This window comes from Lampetra planeri, unplaced genomic scaffold (genome assembly GCF_965212315.1).
Source record: "Lampetra planeri unplaced genomic scaffold, kcLamPlan1.2.h2 scaffold_2224, whole genome shotgun sequence".
In the NCBI taxonomy this organism is placed as follows: Eukaryota; Metazoa; Chordata; class Hyperoartia; order Petromyzontiformes; family Petromyzontidae; genus Lampetra; species Lampetra planeri.
Genome location: NW_027614994.1, coordinates 387 through 14,965, shown reverse-complemented (window position 1 = coordinate 14,965; position 14,579 = coordinate 387). Strand labels below are relative to the sequence as shown.

Sequence of the window (14,579 nt, the reverse complement as noted above, 5' to 3'; positions counted from 1 at the left end):
GTTCAGTGCAGGGGAGTCTGGGTCGTGCGTGCGGTGTTTACGGAGCGCGTGTAGCGCGTGGTGTTTGTTGTGCAGTGTGTGGGTGGGGTGTTCAGTGTGCGGTGTGTATGCTGAATGAATCCCGTGAGCTGTGTAATTTGTGTCCGTTGTGTGTGTTTTGCGTATGAAGAGATGGGAGTACCCATACTTGACTCCACCACACACGACCTCCCAATCGACTCTGGCATGCTCATTGACGCTGCTGCTGCTGGGTGCACGGAGGAGAGGCGTTGGTTGGAGCGGTGGTGGGGGGTGATTTAAGAAACTTGACCCCATTCTTTCAAATGCCGCGCCGGGAGATGGAATGGAAACGGCGACGCGTGGATCGCAAGTCCAGTGCTGACCGCTAGGACACATTGTCGTCCCTTCACGCAAAACGACGACAACGACAACAACAACCACCACCGCCATCGTCAACAGCATGAGCAGCGCCGTTACCACGTAATGGCACACGAGGAGTAACTTAGTCTAGACGCACTTGTGCGGTGAGGTACACGGCAACGCTGCCGCTGTGTTGACACGCCGATGTGGGCCACGGCCAGTCGCGGGCATTAGTGGCGGGTCACGGCCCAGAGGTCGCCACGGCCATGGAAGTGGCGGCGCCGCTCGCCTCGCCGCAGCTCGCGATCCAGTGGTGGCAGCGGCCCAGGAAGCGTGCCGACGTCGCGCCGATGTTGGCACGCGGTGGGAACCGTTTTGACCAACGTTGGCCCAACAACGTTCCGCGTTTACTGGGACGGTGGATTTGTCCCTGGAGGTTGACTCTCACAGTCCCATCATCACCACCATCGTCGTCGCCAGTGATGATTTTATGAAATGGTCTTGAGCTTCTGCGGGGTCCACTCGGCCTCTAATTAGTGCCTGGCGCGGTGTGTAAACATCACGAGGGAGACAAAGGCGGCCGGGCGTGGTGCTGGCCACCAACCCCCTCGTGTGCCGTTCCTGCGTTCATAGGTGCTCGCTAACAGCACTTGCCCCGACAGTCTGGTAATGGCTTTGTATTTGTTGTGTAAATAGTGTGTGCATATGTCATTTAGGTGTGTTAATTGTTAGTGTAAAGTGTTGTGCAGTTGTGTATGAGTTATGTAAATACTTCTTACAATGTGTTGTCGGTATAGTGTGTATGTTGTGTGTTCCGTACACTGTTTTCAACATCATCTTAAAACAATCAACAAGGAGGGGCCCTCATCCAGCAGTGGATAGACTCTGGCCGCATGCACGTGACACTGGTACAGGATGAGGGGACAAAAACACACCCGCACTGTACAGGGAACACCCCGCCCTGTGCAATCCTGCACACCGGCCACACCCTCACCACCACCACAACACAACACTCTTCAAAATCACCACAACACCCTCACCACCACAACTCTCTCACCACCACCGCAACACCCTCACCACCACCACAACACCCTCACCACCACCACAACACCCTCACCACCACCACAACACCCTCACCACCACCACAACACTCTCATAATCACCACAACACCCTCACAATCACCACAACACCTTCACCACCCTCACCACCACAACACCCTCACCACCACAACTCTCTCACCACCACAACACCTTCACCACCCTCACCACCACAAGACCCTCCTCCTCTTCACATCCTCCTCTTGTTGATTACGTCTGCACTCAAACCACACCCATCACAACGCCCTCCTCTTCTTGATTACATCTGTTGGCATTTAAACCTTATTATGAGTCTCAGCGTCACCACCATCATCATTATTATGACCACTGCTGTCGAGTTCAAATCCTGGTCAGCAGCGGGGCGGGGGGGGGCGTTGACTCGGCCCATCATTCCTCCCTCCGGGATCGATAAATCGAGCACCACTTTGCGGGGAAGTCAGCAACAGAGTGAGTGTCCTGTGGATAAACTCGCCCCTGCCACAGGAGGTGAGCAGCAGGAATCTCTCCGTTTGAATCATCGCTCGCCTCTCCAGCACGGCCACGCGTCTCCTCTCCGTGTCTCCTCCCCGTGTCTCGGCCGGCCCGCGTGCTACGTTCATGACGTCGCACACCCTACGGCGGGGTGACCCCACGCGCTCGCTAACCCCACGCGCTCGCTAACCCCACGCGATCGCTCATCCAACCTTCCCGTGTCATCCGCCCTCGCCTCGGTCCGCGGCGAGTCGGATACGCCACGCTGGACCGCGCCGCTCGTCCGCTTGACGCATCCTGCATCATTCTCAACAACACTCTTCCTGATCATCGTCGTCATCGTCGTCGTCGCCCCGAGGGTGGCGTGAACCTTCTTACGAGAGTCTGGACGTCGGACTTGCCCCACTGTGGCATTCCATTCCACCCATAGCCCCCCCCCCCCCGTGGCCCAGTATCTTAAAAACTCGCAAGGAGTGATTTCCTGCTGCCCAAACGAGCCACGCCGATGCTTTTGTGCTCGTCCTTTGTCTACAGCCCGCCCGCAGAGCCAGTGGCTGGAAGTTCCACTTTCCTGTGGTAGGAACGTTGCCGTCAAGGGCAACCGCTGTTCACTTGCCCACAAAACGGTACCGATTTCATTGGCCACGGAGGGATTCTACAGCCACAGGTTGGTTGAGGAAGGTTAGCCGGGCCGATTGAGATATTGCCTCGACCGTCAGCCTTTCGGGTGGGAATTGAACTCGGGTATCTTGGTTTGTAGCGCTCGGTCAGTCAAGTTTGGATAAGGCACCTTGAGCCTTGGAAGCTCTCATGGGGTGGCAGTCCGGTAGTCCCACGGAGCGTTGGGAGGAGGTGGCGGCAGCGATTCCACGATGATCGCATCGTCCGTTAGAATTTTTCCTAATCGTTGAATTTGACCACAATATTTAGGAAATAACATGACGTTGGAATTAAACAAATGTGATTGTCCGTGAAATTAGTGCTTCACAAATGACGTTGCGAGTTCGTGGTTTGTCGAGTTATATAATTATTTGTGGCGGAATTGACGGCGTGTGTGGGGTCAGTGGCGCATGTTGCTAATCCTAAACGATGATCCTCATCGCTAACCCTGAACGCTCATTAAAAGTAATGATAACATTCTAGATTTGAAGCTTTCGTGACTGCAAGGAATCATATTCTTAGGTTTTTTCGGTAAAGTCACGTAGGTAAAACATCAAAATTAATGAAAATAAAATAAAATAAAACAAAAAATCACGACGTTTCGGAGGCAACACAAGTCTCCGTCATCAGGTGGGACCGTCACAGCCGAATTAGCTGCATCAAGTGAGGCAATGATTCAAGATGTAATCCCTTATAAGCAAGTTGAAGGGGGGAGGAGAGGGGGGGGCTCATCAGAATGTTAGTACAACGCATCGGGAGGGGGGGGGGCGGGGCCAAAAAAATTGAACGGCGGCTTGGACGCGGTTGCTGCTGCACACGCCAATACAATGGACAGAGAGGGGGAGGGGAGGTCTGATACACATGATAGACAAAAGAACGAAAATGCCCATGTTTATACCAATGCTGGCTGAACAATGAAGAGGGTACTGTTAAAAAACAACTGGGGATGTTAACACTCGGTAAAGCAAAGTAAAATAGTGCCTGTCAGATAAGATGGTCCAAAAAAGTGTAATTAAGTCTTTTTTGCGTGGTTGATAACATCTTTCCAATGATTACTAAGTTTGTACCCATCATCACGGTTGAAATTATGTCTGTGTTTGTATATTTGTATGGCTTCGTGTACAAACCTTTGATGGTAGCCGGGAGGTTTGCAGAGAACCTTGGTCTCGGAAAAGACAATTTCATGAGAGCCCACCGAGTTGTAGCAATGATCGGCAACGGCAGAAGAATCAGTTCTGCCGTGTTTCAGATCTGACTTGTGCTCGCGGACACGATCAGAAACATGACGTTTCGTTTCTCCAATGTAGCAATCACCACAAATGCAACTCAATTTGTAGACTCCAGGATACTGTAAGTCAGGAACGACATCCTTCACAGATGGAATCAGATCACGGATTTTATGCACTGTACTGAATCGGACTTGGATCTTATGTTTGTTTAGAATTTTGGAGATCTTTTTGGTCACGCCTGCTATGTATGGTAACGTGATGGTTTTGGTCGGAGTTTCATGTGGCTGTTTCTGTGTGGTGGGAGAGACAGCTTGGCGGATAGTACGGTCAGAGTATCCGTTCATCCTGAGGGCCCGATGTACATGTCTTAATTCACCGGTCAGGTGGTGTTTGTCAGAAATCCCATGGGCTCTGTGATATAGCGTTTTGATGAGAGAATTATTTTGAGATGGGTGGTGGTGGGAATCCGGTTTCAAGTAGGAATCTGTGTGGGTGGCTTTCCTGTAGACAGAATGTCCCAAGGATCCGTCAGGCCTCCTCTCAAACAGAATATCCAAGAATGGTAGTTTACCGTCTTTCTCCACTTCCATGGTGAATCTGATGGATGGGTGTCTAGAATTGATGTGGTCCAAGAAGTGGTTCAATGCTGGGAGGCCATGTGGCCAGATGACGAAAGTGTCATCCACATACCTCTTCCACAGGGAAGGACGCAGGGTGGATGTCTGGATCAACATGTTCATGGAAAAGTTTGAATCAGACGCCATCCAGACATCCACCCTGCGTCCTTCCCTGTGGAAGAGGTATGTGGATGCCACTTTCGTCATCTGGCGACATGGCCTCCCAGCATTGAACCACTTCTTGGACCACATCAATTCTAGACACCCATCCATCAGATTCACCATGGAAGTGGAGAAAGACGGTAAACTACCATTCTTGGATATTCTGTTTGAGAGGAGGCCTGACGGATCCTTGGGACATTCTGTCTACAGGAAAGCCACCCACACAGATTCCTACTTGAAACCGGATTCCCACCACCACCCATCTCAAAAGAATTCTCTCATCAAAACGCTATATCACAGAGCCCATGGCATTTCTGACAAACACCACCTGACCGGTGAATTAAGACATGTACATCGGGCCCTCAGGATGAACGGATACTCTGACCGTACTATCCGCCAAGCTGTCTCTCCCACCACACAGAAACAGCCACATGAAACTCCGACCAAAACCATCACGTTACCATACATAGCAGGCGTAACCAAAAAGATCTCCAAAATTCTAAACAAAAATAAGATCCAAGTCCGATTCAGTACAGTGCATAAAATCCGTGACCTGATTCCATCTGTGAAGGATGTCGTTCCTGACTTACAGTATCCTGGAGTCTACAAATTGAGTTGCATTTGTGGTGATTGCTACATTGGAGAAACGAAACGTCATGTTTCTGATCGTGTCCGCGAGCACAAGTCAGATCTGAAACACGGCAGAACTGATTCTTCTGCCGTTGCCGATCATTGCTACAACTCGGTGGGCTCTCATGAAATTGTCTTTTCCGAGACCAAGGTTCTCTGCAAACCTCCCGGCTACCATCAAAGGTTTGTACACGAAGCCATACAAATATACAAACACAGACATAATTTCAATCGTGATGATGGGTACAAACTTAGTAATCATTGGAAAGATGTTATCAACCACGCAAAAAAGACTTAATTACACTTTTTTGGACCATCTTATCTGACAGGCACCATTTTACTTTACTTTACCGAGTGTTAACATCTCCAGTTGTTTTTTAACAGTACCCTCTTCATTGTTCAGCCAGCATTGGTATAAACATGGGCATTTTCGTTCTTTTGTCTATCATGTGTATCAGACCTCCCCTCCCCCTCTCTGTCCATTGTGTTGGCGTGTGCAGCAGCAACCGCGTCTAGGGGTCGGCACGGTTTGAACCGACTCAAACTGGTTTCAAATTGAGCAATCCAAACCAAACCAGCGACGACTGAACCAAACCAAACCAAAACCAAACCAAACTAAGCTAAACCAAACCTCTTAAGTTGGCTTGAACCAAACTAGTTTGAGCCGGTTCCACCCTGTCCGAGCCAAACCGAGTCGGTTTTCGTAGCCCCAAACCAAACCGAACCAGTTCAAACAGAGCCAAACCAAACCGATTTGGTTCGGTTCAAACCGCGGTTTGGTGGTTTGAGCCAAACCGTGCCGACCCCTAACCGCGTCCAAGCCGTCGTTCAATTTTTTGGTCCCCTCCCCCTCCCGATGCGTTGTACTAACATTCTGATGAGCCCCCCCCTCTCCTCCCCCCTTCAACTTGCTTATAAGGGATTACGTCTTGAATCATTGCCTCACTTGATGCAGCTAATTCGGCTGTGACGGTCCCACCTGATGACGGAGACTTGTGTTGCCTCCGAAACGTCGTGATTTTTTGTTTTATTTTATTTTATTTTCATTAATTTTGATGTTTTACCTACGTGACTTTACCGGAAAAAACCTAAGAATATAATGATAACATCTTCTTCAACTTCTGGGAAGTGATTTTGGGGTTAGGCCGTGCACAGCGGTCTGGCCCAACGTTTGTCGCAAAGCCTCCACCTCCCAACGCAGGCAAAATAAAATTGTCATCTTATCGTGGAATTTAATAGCACGTCGTATCGGGACATGATATCACGGAAGCTCTCACGCCAACCGCTGTGCCGCCGCCCACACTGCCCAGTAGCCACAGTGGCTGTGATTTAGCCAGGAAGCTGCACGGAATGCGAGCGCTATCTTCAGGACGTGAATCCGTTTCCTTGCGGAGCGCTTGCGCAATCAGCGGGAGGAAACAAGATGTGTGCGGAGGGAGCTTTGTACATCACAGAATGGTCACGACCAACAACAACAACCGCCATTCGCCACTAAGTGGCGGTGACGTCACCACGGCGCTTGTGCCAGGCCATGTGCACGTTGAGGGCACGTGAAGTGTCGAACGCCCTCTGGCAGGGTGTTCACGACCATCACCTTGCTGTCCTGCACAACGGCGCATATCTGACCGTCGCTTATCCGCCTCGACCAATGAAGTCCCTCGGAAGGGCCTCCCCTGCCCGTGGGAGGTCTGGAGAGGCCCTTTCCAGTCGAGGGTGCTTTGGCCTACTCTTCCGCGCTGTGGCCTTGGGAGGTTTGGGAGTTACCGATGCTTGACGGCCATCCGCCACACGATACCTTCCGATCGTAGATTAACCGCAGCGGTACCGCGTTTGCCCCGCTGGGTGCACGGAGGCGGCGGGCAGGGGATTTCAAAAACCCGCCCCCGGTCGTTTAAACCGCGGCGCGCCACGAGACGGCCGTGGATTGCGAGCCCGGTGCGCCGCTGGCCCTCGCCGCTGGCCCTCGCCGCTGGCCCTCGCCGCTGGCCCTCGCCGCTGCCCGTTTTTCTGAGGAAATGATCCCAAACAAGCGCCGTGTTTCTTCTTGCCCCTCGGAATGTGCGGCGTGGGAGGGGCGGGCTGCTTACCGCACGACGCTGACCACCTCGCTGTGCTGCCCGACCGTAAAAGGTGTAAGTGTTGTGGCGACATCGGCCCGGAGGAGCCGTGTCTGGGCTAGTCCGGGTGGTATGCGTCGCGTGGGTCAGGCATGTGTGCGGACTACGTGGGGACCAGAGGAAGAGCAAAGCAGGTGACAGCTGTGAGGTGTGTGCAGGTGGGGGGTGGGAGACCTGGGCAGGTGGGGGGTGGGAGACCTGGGCAGGTGGGGGGTGGGAGACCTGGGCAGGTGGGGGGTGAGAGACCTGGGCAGGTGGGGGGTGAGAGACCTGGGCAGGTGGGGGGTGGGAGACCTGGGCAGGTGGGGGGTGAGAGACCTGGGCAGGTGGGGGGTGGGAGCCTCGTTACAGGTGAGGTGCTGTGCGTGCAGGTGAGGTGGCCGCCATGAAGGTGTACGTGTCCGGGGAGGTGGAGGTGACGAACGGCACGGAGGCGCGCATCCCCTGTACCTACAAGAGCAGCAGCCCCATCGGCAGCGGCTTCTTCATCATGTGGACCTTCAAACCCGCGATGGGGGGCGCCACGGAGAACGTGAGTCGCGCACCCCCCGGCACGGCTGCACTCGCCTGCAAAGATAAAGATCCCCGTATAACAGACTGTCGGAGCAAGTGCTGTTAGCGAGCACCTATGACGGCACACGAGGGGGTAGGTGGCCAGCACCACACTCGGCCGCACTTGACTCCTCGGTGGCGACGTTTACACACCGCGACAGGTAGTACTCATTTGAGGCTCAGCCGACCTAGTGGAGGACTCGGACCGGTTCAGATAATTGCCACTGGTGTTGGCCGTGAGCGGGTTCGGTGTCCTGGAGTGTTGTCAGGTGAGTGCAGGTGATGTCCGGTGATCTCTGCTCCACACAGCAGAGGGCAGCTCTTTCCCTCGCGCTCTACTGCAGGCAGCGATGAAGTACTCCGGATCCGTCGATTGTTTCATTCCGCACCTCCGATTCGCACGGTTGGCTATGTACGGTGCGAAAGAAGTTCATCATAGTACATTCTCAGAGCCAAATCGAGTGCAGAAGGAAGTTTGATGTGATGGGTGCTGGGGTGGCCTCGCACAGCGTCAGAGCGTGTGGGTCAGGCACCGGCGCAAGCGCTGGCCCCTTGGGGCCCCACCCCGTGCACACAGATCCTCGCCGCCGCACACCGATTCTCACAGGGTCATTACGGGGTCGTTACGGGTTTGTGGTCTCGGGTTTCCATTCGGGGCTAGGTTCGTGGTTAAGATGAGGGGCGGTGTTAGCACTCACGTTCCTTGGGTGACATTGCCGTTGTTTGGCGACGGTGCCGCCCCGTCGATCGCGCAGATCCTGACGTACTCGGGCGGCAAGCCGTACCCGACGGGGTCGCGCTTCATGAGCCGCCTCACTCTGTGGGGCAACGCGGAGAGCGGCGACGCCACCATCTCCCTGCGCGACACCAAGTTCACCGACAACGGCACCTTCACCTGCAACGTGCAGAACCCGCCCGACGTGGGCGGCCAGGCGGGCCACACGGAGCTGCGCGTCGTTCTCTCCAGTGACCGCTCGCACTCACCCCTACTCACCTCACACTCACCCCTACTCACCTCGCACTCACCCCTACTCACCTCGCACTCACCCCTACTCACCTCGCACTCACCCCTACTCACCTCGCACTCACCCCTACTCACCTCGCACTCACCCCTACTCACCTCGCACTCACCCCTACTCACCTCGCACTCACCCCTACTCACCTCGCACTCACCCCTACTCACCTCGCACTCACCCCTACTCACCTCGCACTCACCCCTACTCACCTCGCACTCACCCCTACTCACCTCGCACTCACCCCTACTCACCTCGCACTCACCCCTACTCACCTCGCACTCACCCCTACTCACCTCGAACTCACCCCTACTCACCTCGCACTCACCCCTACTCACCTCGCACTCACCCCTACTCACCTCGCACTCACCCCTACTCACCTCGCACTCACCCCTACTCACCTCGCACTCACCCCTACTCACCTCGCACTCACCCCTACTCACCTCGCACTCGCACCTACTCACCTCGCACTCGCACCTACTCACCTCGCACTCGCACCTACTCACCTCGCACTCGCCCCTACTCACCTCGCACTCGCCCCTACTCACCTCGCACTCGCCCCTACTCACCTCGCACTCGCCCCTACTCACCTCGCACTCGCCCCTACTCACCTCGCACTCGCCCCTACTCACCTCGCACTCGCCCCTACTCACCTCGCACTCGCCCCTACTCACCTCGCACTCGCCCCTACTCACCTCGCACTCGCCCCTACTCACCTCGCACTCGCCCCTACTCACCTCGCACTCGCCCCTACTCACCTCGCACTCGCCCCTACTCACCTCGCACTCGCCCCTACTCACCTCGCACTCGCCCCTACTCACCTCGCACTCGCCCCTACTCACCTCGCACTCGCCCCTACTCACCTCGCACTCGCCCCTACTCACCTCGCACTCGCCCCTACTCACCTCGCACTCGCCCCTACTCACCTCGCACTTGCTCCTACTCACCTCGCACTCGCCCCTACTCACCTCGCACTCGCCCCTACTCACCTCGCACTCGCCCCTACTCACCTCGCACTCGCCCCTATCACCTCGCACTCGCCCCTACTCACCTCGCACTCGCCCCTACTCACCTCGCACTCGCCCCTACTCACCTCGCACTCGCCCCTACTCACCTCGCACTCGTCCCTACTCACCTCGCACTCGTCCCCACTCACCCCTACTCACCTCGCACTCACCCCTACTCACCTCGCACTCACCCCTACTCACCTCGCACTCACCCTTACTCACCTCGCACTCACCCCTACTCACCTCGCACTCACCCCTACTCACCTCGCACTCACCCCTACTCACCTCGCACTCACCCACTCACCCCCCCCCCCCCCCCCGCTTGCACTCACCCCCACCCACTCGCACCCCCACCCACTCGCACTCACCCCCACCCAATCGCACCCCCACTCACACTCACCCCCCACTCACACTCACCCCCCCTCCCACCGCTCGCACTCACCCCCCACTCGCACTCACCCCCCCCCCCCCCCGCTCGCACTCACCCCTACTCACCTCGCACTCACCCCTAGCTCGAACTCACCCCCCACTCGCACTCACCCCCACCCACTCGCACTCACCCCCACCCAATTGCACCTCCCCCCCCACTCACACTCACCCACCACTCACACCCCCCCCCACCGCTTACACTCACCCCCCACTCGCACTCACCCCCACCCACTCGCACTCATCCCCACCCACTCGCACTCACCCACTCACTCACCCCCTGCTTGCTCTCATGCCCTCGCACTCACCCACTCACCCCCCCCACCCCCCGCTCACACTCACCCATCGCTCCCCCACCTGCACGCGCTTGCTGCCACTGAACTGCACTGATCCACACTCAACTGCACGCTCACCCGCACAGACCTAACAAGAGTAGCAGCAGCAAACCTCGCTCGCAGGCATGCATCTGCTAAAGCTCACACCAGCTCACTCACCTGCTCCCACCCTGAATGCACGTGCACTCACTAGCACGCGATCTAAATTCACGTGCGTGCTTGTGCGTGCGTGTTGCCTCGTGTGTGCGTGCTCGTGTGTGTGTGCGCGTGCTCGTGTGTGAGTGCGAGCAGGAACGCTCTCGGAGGGGAAGCTCGTGGGCATGGTGATCGGGGGTCTGGCCGGGGTGGTGATGCTCACCGTCATCATCGCCGCCATCGCCATGGTCTGCAAGAAATATCGCCGGGGTGGCTACCGCGACAAGGCAGCCACCACGCGGTGAGCGCACGCACACCAACACCGGTGACTGTTATCCGAACTGGTCCCGGGCCTCCCCCTAGGTCGACTCGGCCTCAAATGAGTACCTGGGAGACAAAGGTGGCCAGACAAAGGCAGCCAGTCTCGTGAACAGCACTTGCCCCACAACAGTCTATTGAGGCTATATGGGGGATCTTTATCTGTGTGCGTCCAGGTCCCCGCAGGACACGCTGCTCACCGAGAAACCGTTTCGGCACGACGAGGAACGCGACCTGCACCCTCCCACCCCACCCAACGGGCAGCGGGTGAGGACGCGTCGCTCGCTCGCCACGTACACTCACCATCACATGTACTCGCCGCTCATCATACACTGCATACATACACACTACTCATTCACCACGTGTACTCATCACGTGCGGTTTACGGTGTGCGTGTACGGTGCGTGTGCGCTGTGTGTGGTGCGTGCATACGTGCGGTGTGTGTGTGTTTGTGCGTTCAGGTCGTCTACGCGTCCCTGGAGAATCTACCGCCAGGCAAACATCCGTCGGCACCTCCCTCGGTGGAGTATGCGACCGTGAAGCCTCTCGCAGCCTCCGTGGCATAACCACACCGCTCGCCACACCACACCGCTCGCCACACCACGCCACTCGCCACACAACTCACTCGAACACTCACCACCCCACTGCCCACACTGCTCACCACACCACATGTTTTCTATGAGTTTTGATTCAAAGTGTACAGAGCTGACTTCATACACACAATGCTTACCTTACACACCACCGGGCACACTGTTTCCTCTCGGTCCAGCCCAATAAACGTGGAATGTTGGGCCAACGTTGGATATTTACCCGCAGTGTGTGTGTCTCGCACACCCGGCGAACATAACAACACAAAGTGTTAAACCTCCACTGTTACCCGAACCCATGATATCACTACCCCTGGTCTATACACCTGGTATCCCCATACAACTGGTATCCCTCCTACCCCTGATATCTCAACCCCTGATGGCTCAACACGTGATCAATCTGCACCTTACATCCCCACAATGAAATCTCTACCCCCACCTCCTCAATATGTTCCCCGAGGCCGTCGTGACCACTGTATATGGGACTGTCAGACAGAACGTCCCCTGAATATAGATCTTCTGTTGATAAGAGAATAATGTCATTGTACAATGTTATACGTCATTGTTTCATTTTTATAATTTACTGTTGAGTTGTTTGTTTTCTAAGAGTCTTGATTCTAAGTGTACAGAGCCGACTAGCCGGTTGGCGGGAGTGCGGCAGGAGTGTCGCTTCCGCGCAGCCGGTGCCTTGTGACCACCATGACCTCTGAACTCTAACCCTCTGAACTCTAACCCTCGCCCCCTGCCAATTCCTAATCCGTAGCGTGACCTTGTTTTAAGGGGGCGGGGGGGGGGCACGACGCAGTGAACGTTAAACTCTAAAGCGAGCGTAGAGCACGACAGGGAGAGTGAGTGCCGAGGCGCTCTCTGCTCTCTCTCTCTCGGGGCGCTGGGCGTGAGAGAAGCCACGGTGCCCATTGCCGAACCGTACTGTACTCACTTTCGTACCGACGCGTTGTAACCTTAAGCTGTAACGAAGGGGGGGGGGGCGCTCATCCCAGCCCCTCCTCCCCTCCCCGACGCCTCGGCACTGTCCAAGTCTCGACATTTCATTTTGCTGGGAGATCTCTCCGCCTAATTTTGAGGAGTTGCCGTGTCCAGATTCTGGAATTTCTTCGGAAACTTTGCGGCGCCAACGGAGGAGAGACACCAGACCCCGTGGGGCCAATGGCAAGGTCTCCTTTTTCTTCCTCCCACACACCCCGGCAGCCTTTACCCTTGTCGCATGCGGAGGCAGACAGGTCCCAGTCTCCTCTCACGGCCAGACAGAACGTGCTACGACATGGCAGCGATGTTGTAGGTTTTAATTAAGATGTCCCCTGTAATTGCCGAGCAAACGAGAGTGTTACGAAATGTGACTGGTGAAATGGCGAGAACCCTCGCGACCCACCATAGAGCGATGACTAGCTTGTTATATTTCACATTCACTTTGCTTTACAATCCATCTCCTCTTTGGAAATCTGGGTTCGCACTGCAATCGTAGGCTGCCAGATTTACGATACATTTAGAGATCACTCTCTGTCCTCTGGTCCCCGGTTCTCATGTCACTGGGCAGCCACCAGCTGATATTGGCCCCCACCATAGACGAAGCTGGCAACATCCTTCTTTGTGATGCGATATTCCTCGTCGTACGGGCAACCCCGTTACAGTGGCGACGAGCGCGACGTGAGGTTCGTGAGTGCGGGTGGTGCAGGGGAAAGGCGTCGGTGTCGCGTGTGCGGGCAGCCCTGGGGCCGGTCTCGTGTCCAAGTCTTCATTGTGGGCACAGCGGCACAGCTGAGGTCGCCACCCGTCATTTTGTTGAGGCAGCCGCCATCCTAGGAAATCAAAGTCGTCTTCGAGCATTAATCGTCCTGGAATTTAGTCAGTTGCATGTAAATAAGACCTAATATAACATTACACAAGACAACGCATTCACACAGAGTTCTCCCCTCTGCCAGCGTGGTGAGAGATTCTTCCCACAAGAGGCCCCATTCTTGTTGTACTACAGAGGTGGCAACGCTCGCGAAGGCCTAGGCTTTCCTGTCGGGAAGTTGGGAGGATGGCGGCCTGCTGCTGTCCATCCTGATGACCTCTGGGTCACCACGCGAGGGATTGCCATCTGTCTCGGAATTGGCATCTGTTTTTGGGTGGCGGGAATTTGTACCGAAATGTGGTGGTACTGTGTTGAACTTGTTACGGTTTTGACAGACCCAGACTGACGGAGCAACATGTCCGGGTCTGGTCTATATCATGTACATTGTGGCGACCCTCGCCTCACCTCGCCCTCGGTGGGGACCCGTCAATGTCTTTCCTTCACCTCACGGGGGAAAACCTCCAGCTTCGACCAATCTCCTCGCGACCCTCCGCATGGCCCTCTCCCTAACCCTGGAGTGCTAGAGCTGGGTGTCTGCTGATGATTGGAGGGATCTGGGTTTGGTGTCTTAGCGGCAGTCAGTCTGTCCCTTGTGTTCCTGAGATGATTTGACGCCTGTTTGTCTTCCAATAAAATATATATTTTATGCTAAATTTGACTGGAGTTGTAAACGCTTGTTATATTTCACGTACGCCAGCATAACGAACACAACGGGACGGTGAGATCGGCTCGTGCGAAGGTGCTAGGTGGATTGTGCGTTTGAATTTATGCTGCCAGACGGGAAGAAGAAGAATACATGGATTAGCGAACATTCACGAGTTATGTAGACTTCATCACATTGTTAAAGAAAGGTGAGTGGGCTCGGGCAGGACGTGTTACGGCTTCAAGGAACGATGGCCGGTGATCGAGACTAACGACGAGTGCCAGGCAGAGGAGGCGACACGCCCGGGGGGGACATCCACCGTGGAGATGGAGCGATTACATCTGCTTGTGTGCCAGAGCGAAGT

The 14,579-nt window shown here is 55.4% G+C and overlaps 1 protein-coding gene across 2 annotated transcripts; it reads left to right on the top strand.

Moving 5' to 3' along the window:
- Positions 1–7,146: 7,146 nt before the first annotated feature.
- LOC144740505 (myelin protein zero-like protein 2) lies at positions 7,147–14,230 on the top strand. 2 transcript variants are annotated; one of them, XM_078623350.1, is made up of 6 exons: positions 7,147–7,359; positions 7,716–7,876; positions 8,652–8,862; positions 10,960–11,113; positions 11,307–11,397; positions 11,592–14,230. In XM_078623350.1, the coding sequence occupies exons 1-6, from the start codon at positions 7,284–7,286 to the stop codon at positions 11,694–11,696; spliced, it is 798 nt and encodes a 265-aa protein (XP_078479476.1). In that variant the 5' UTR covers positions 7,147–7,283; the 3' UTR covers positions 11,697–14,230. The 2 variants fall into 2 exon arrangements, with proteins under 2 accessions (XP_078479476.1, XP_078479477.1); XM_078623351.1 differs by having other exon boundaries at positions 7,149–7,359; positions 10,969–11,113.
- Positions 14,231–14,579: the final 349 nt, after the last annotated feature.